At 40.2% G+C, this 3,988-nt stretch overlaps 1 protein-coding gene across 4 annotated transcripts in view; it reads left to right on the forward strand.

Annotated features, from left to right (window-relative positions):
* LOC108694458 overlaps positions 1 to 369 on the forward strand; it is a 38,067-nt gene extending 37,698 nt beyond the window's left edge. For all 4 annotated transcript variants that reach the window (XM_018203975.1, XM_018203978.1, XM_018203976.1 and 1 more), the window contains one exon: positions 55 to 369. In XM_018203975.1, the coding sequence (XP_018059464.1) occupies positions 55 to 233 (179 nt within the window). In that variant the 3' untranslated portion in view covers positions 234 to 369. The remainder of the gene's footprint in view (positions 1 to 54) is intronic.
* The last annotated feature ends 3,619 nt before the right edge of the window (positions 370 to 3,988 follow it).

A 3,988-nucleotide genomic window follows, 5' to 3' on the forward strand; every position in this document is an offset into this window, starting at 1 on the left:
TTGTTCTCTTAAAAAAAAATACGTAAAGCATTAATTCTTAATGTATCACGATAGGTTCGCCGATTTGGAAGCCACGGGAACTACCCTCCCTGGGGGAGGCCACTACGTTGCCGCGTAAGGGTAAGTCGGCTGGCGAGTTTGCGGACATGAGCTCGAGCCACAGCGCCTCCCGAAAGTCTCTGATAGAAATCAACAATTCTGCTCAACAACCTAACTTTAATAATCACGTTTAAGTTGAATAATATCGAGGTTGACTCGCTAACGATAATATCGTTAAGTTCCGCCACCGCTATTAAACGCGATCGGCACTACCACCACCACCACTACTACTATCACCACCATCATCATCACCACCACTACCATCATCACCACCACCACCACCACCACCACCACCACCACCACCACCATCACCACCACTACCACCACCACCACTACCATTATCATCACCAACGACATCACCTATCATCACCAAGCGTAATACACAGAGATAATTATTCGATTATTGCGATTACTACGATAATGATATATGAGGGACATGCATCCGCCGCCCACGTGGAAATTCGCGAAGACTGCGCTTTCTCCTTCCGCTCTCTTCCTCATTTCGTCTTCCAGCAGGAAATCCATGTTCGCGTGCATGTGTGCGACGCAGTCGATTGCACCATTTCTATGGGAGCAAGCGAGATGTTCGATCGGGCTTCCATCTTGCTCTGGAGAATCTGATAGAATATCCGAGTATCTTTTCCTCCTTCGTCGCGTCTTTTGGCGGTCGACGTATTTAAATTGCTAAACAATAAATAAAAAAAAATAACGACATAATATTAAAGTTAAGATAAAGAATGTGTCATTAAATTAAGATAAGAACGCCCGATTTATGGTAAATAATTTTGATTTTGACAATCGTAACGCGGATAATTCCAAAGTTGTAGAAGGTCGAGGCGAGTTTTCGCTCTGAAAACGAATAATTCAATGGCGAATAATAAATTATTAACGAATAACCGCTCTAGTTCTTCGTAATGGAATGTCGAACGTGAAAGACTGGAATAACAGAATGAATAATGAAAAGTCTCCGAGCTCCAAGATGCTTACTTCACTTAATGACTAGTTTAAATTCATTTTTTTTTAGTTGTACGTTCTATACACATCTGTTATTAGCTTTCTCTTTCACATCATTTCTTATTAACTTTCTCTTTATTACAGCTAACGTTATAATTGTAACATTCAGCTTTAATCTTAATAGGAAATCCCTAAAAGCATTCGTTTGAAGTTAAACAAAAGAATTTTGATACTCATTTTTATACGTAAAAATTTGTTCATAAACATGAAGAAGAAATTCTTTCATATTGCGAGTATTTACGTATAAAATAAAGTGATTGCCATTCCATAGCAATTTGTACATATAAGTACACACAGAGAAGGAAGAAGTTCTAAAGTGAAATTAAATAATCGAGGTTGTAAGCGTGCCTGAGAAACTTAAGAACGGTGGGTCGAACTGCATCGCCTCTCAGATGTCTCCATTTTATAGCATCCATCGGCTAAATTTTAACATCGCCGGTTTTACGAGACGTAATTCGCCTCTTCGAGAGTCGCCAGCGATCGAGATTTCATTCTTCGATTCTGTCGCTCCTGTTTCCGCGTGGACGGCGGCGCAGACGATCCGGAAAGATAATCGACTCTGTATATAATGTAATGATATTTATCGTCATACCACGTCACTATAATTACACGTAACCATGTTCGCAATCGAACGCTCGCGCGTAGGCGCGCTCGTTACGTTGTTTCCCATCGTTCCACCACCGTTCTCCCACATCCTCCCATTTTTTTATTATTATACAAAACCGTCGTGATGCGCGTCAGGCCATTGACGATCGCCGGATGACGCGAGGACTGCGAGAGCAGTACGAGAGAGAGAGAGACTTATAAGACCCGCATTTGAAAAAAAAGAAGAAAAAAAAAAGGAAGAAGAAATGAAGAGAAAAAGCGATTCACGCGCGTAGCGAGTAAGTCTTAGCAGCTAAAGAGAAATCAATTAAGATATGTCGGGTATATACATATATATGTATATATACAATATATATACATATATACATACATACGTACACAAAAAATATATGTATACATACTATACATACGGAGTATTATGTGAGAGAGAAAGAGAGAAAGGATGGATTTGTGAATTGCATTGTAACGTCGTCCACGGTCCCCTTCCCCCCAAAAAAAAATTTAAAAAATCATTCCGCCGCGTGTTAACCTGTTTTCAGGGTCGAGCATCCTCGCCAATATAGCAGACTTTATTTTTAACGTTACTTAAGATACAAAAGAGAGCGACTGAACGAGCGAAAGAGAATCTATATGTGTGTATGAGAAAAGATAGAGAGAGAGAGAGAGAGAGAGAGAGAGAGAGAGAGAGAATGACAGAGAGAAAGAGAGTGAATGAGTACGATGGAGTGTTCAAGACCGAAGTTGCAAGGTGAGAATGCGCTGGCATAACGAAATGCACTAAAGACCCGTGATTAGCGTGCAGGGAGAATGAACGAGAGAGAAAGAAAGGGAGAAAAAAAGAGCGAGAAAGAGAAAAAGAAAAGAGGTGCGCTCGTACTTTAAAACGTACATATTGAATTTTAGGGACGGCGAATGATATCGGCACCGAAACCCTTCACGATAATCCGACACATATACCGCGTTGTTAATGGGTATTACGATAAATTAAGAATGGTATCGAGGGATTAATACGTGTAAATTAGACGACAGAAAGTATCCACATAGACGTATACTTACAACCAAAAAAATATGTATAAATAAAAAATATATATACACACGAACACACACACACGCGCGCGCGCGCGCACACACACACACACACACACACACATATTCACACATATTCACACATCATACATGTACGTTTTCATACGTGACATGTAAGTACTTATGCACGATTGGTGGTGGGAGTTGAAGACGTTCCTTCAGAAGAAGAGAAGAATATTTTCTCAAAACTCTCTTTACGAAGATTATTCCAAAAATGTTTTTTTCTTTTTGCGGATATCTCAAGATCCGGGAATATCTCCAAGAATTTCTTGAGACTCCTAAGAACATTCAGAGAATATTCTCCGAATATTCGAAGAATATCAGGAGAACGAAAGCGTTCGAAGGATATTTTTCAAGAAGAGAAAGACATTCTGGATCCTGTCACCTCGCATCGTCATGTGCAAAACTTGTATGCATACTCGAGGAACGCGGATGTCGCGCGCAACATGATCGATCAGTCTTATCGAACACGAAAGGAAGACGTTCGCGAATATGCGGCGACCGCGTTTCCTGAATAGGACAATAAAGGAACAGATCTGATGACATTTGAGGCAGCGTCACGTCGACGCGTCGATTCTCGCTCGAGGAAGTCTCCGACTTTAGTATTATTTTTATTTTATCTATTGATTCGATTCTAGCTATGGAATTAGTATTGATTACTGAAACCGAACTAGCGGATCCGGAATCATACATTGCGAGCTTAGACCTTCCTCGACGCAGCTCGACGTTGGCACGACGAGGACGATGCCTCAGGTCGCCTGGATCTTGCTGAAATTGGGTATTGACGCCTCTATGCCAGTACCGATTATGTCTTTATGATATCGTTTGCGATAATCCTCGCGAGACTTTCTGCAGCGATACATTAACGGGGATCAATCGGAATACCGTGTACGGGGTGTACGGAATTATTATTTAGAGATCGTTAACGTCTTCCTTCAGCGTTCCGAATCAATGATCGCGACGAACAAATAAAGAATTTAATTGCCGATTAACGAAATTTGATATAGTCATAGTATTGATATACGCACATATTCAGCACGTTGTTATCAGTGACAATTTATAGTTCAAATGAGCGCATTCTCGTTGTGATTTTCGTGCTTGAAGTGAAGTATATAATATTTTGATATTATAATATTGTAATATTACGATATTGTAATAATATAATATTATACAATGTTATATT

This window comes from Atta colombica, unplaced genomic scaffold (genome assembly GCF_001594045.1).
Source record: "Atta colombica isolate Treedump-2 unplaced genomic scaffold, Acol1.0 scaffold12, whole genome shotgun sequence".
NCBI classification, from domain to species: Eukaryota; Metazoa; Arthropoda; class Insecta; order Hymenoptera; family Formicidae; genus Atta; species Atta colombica.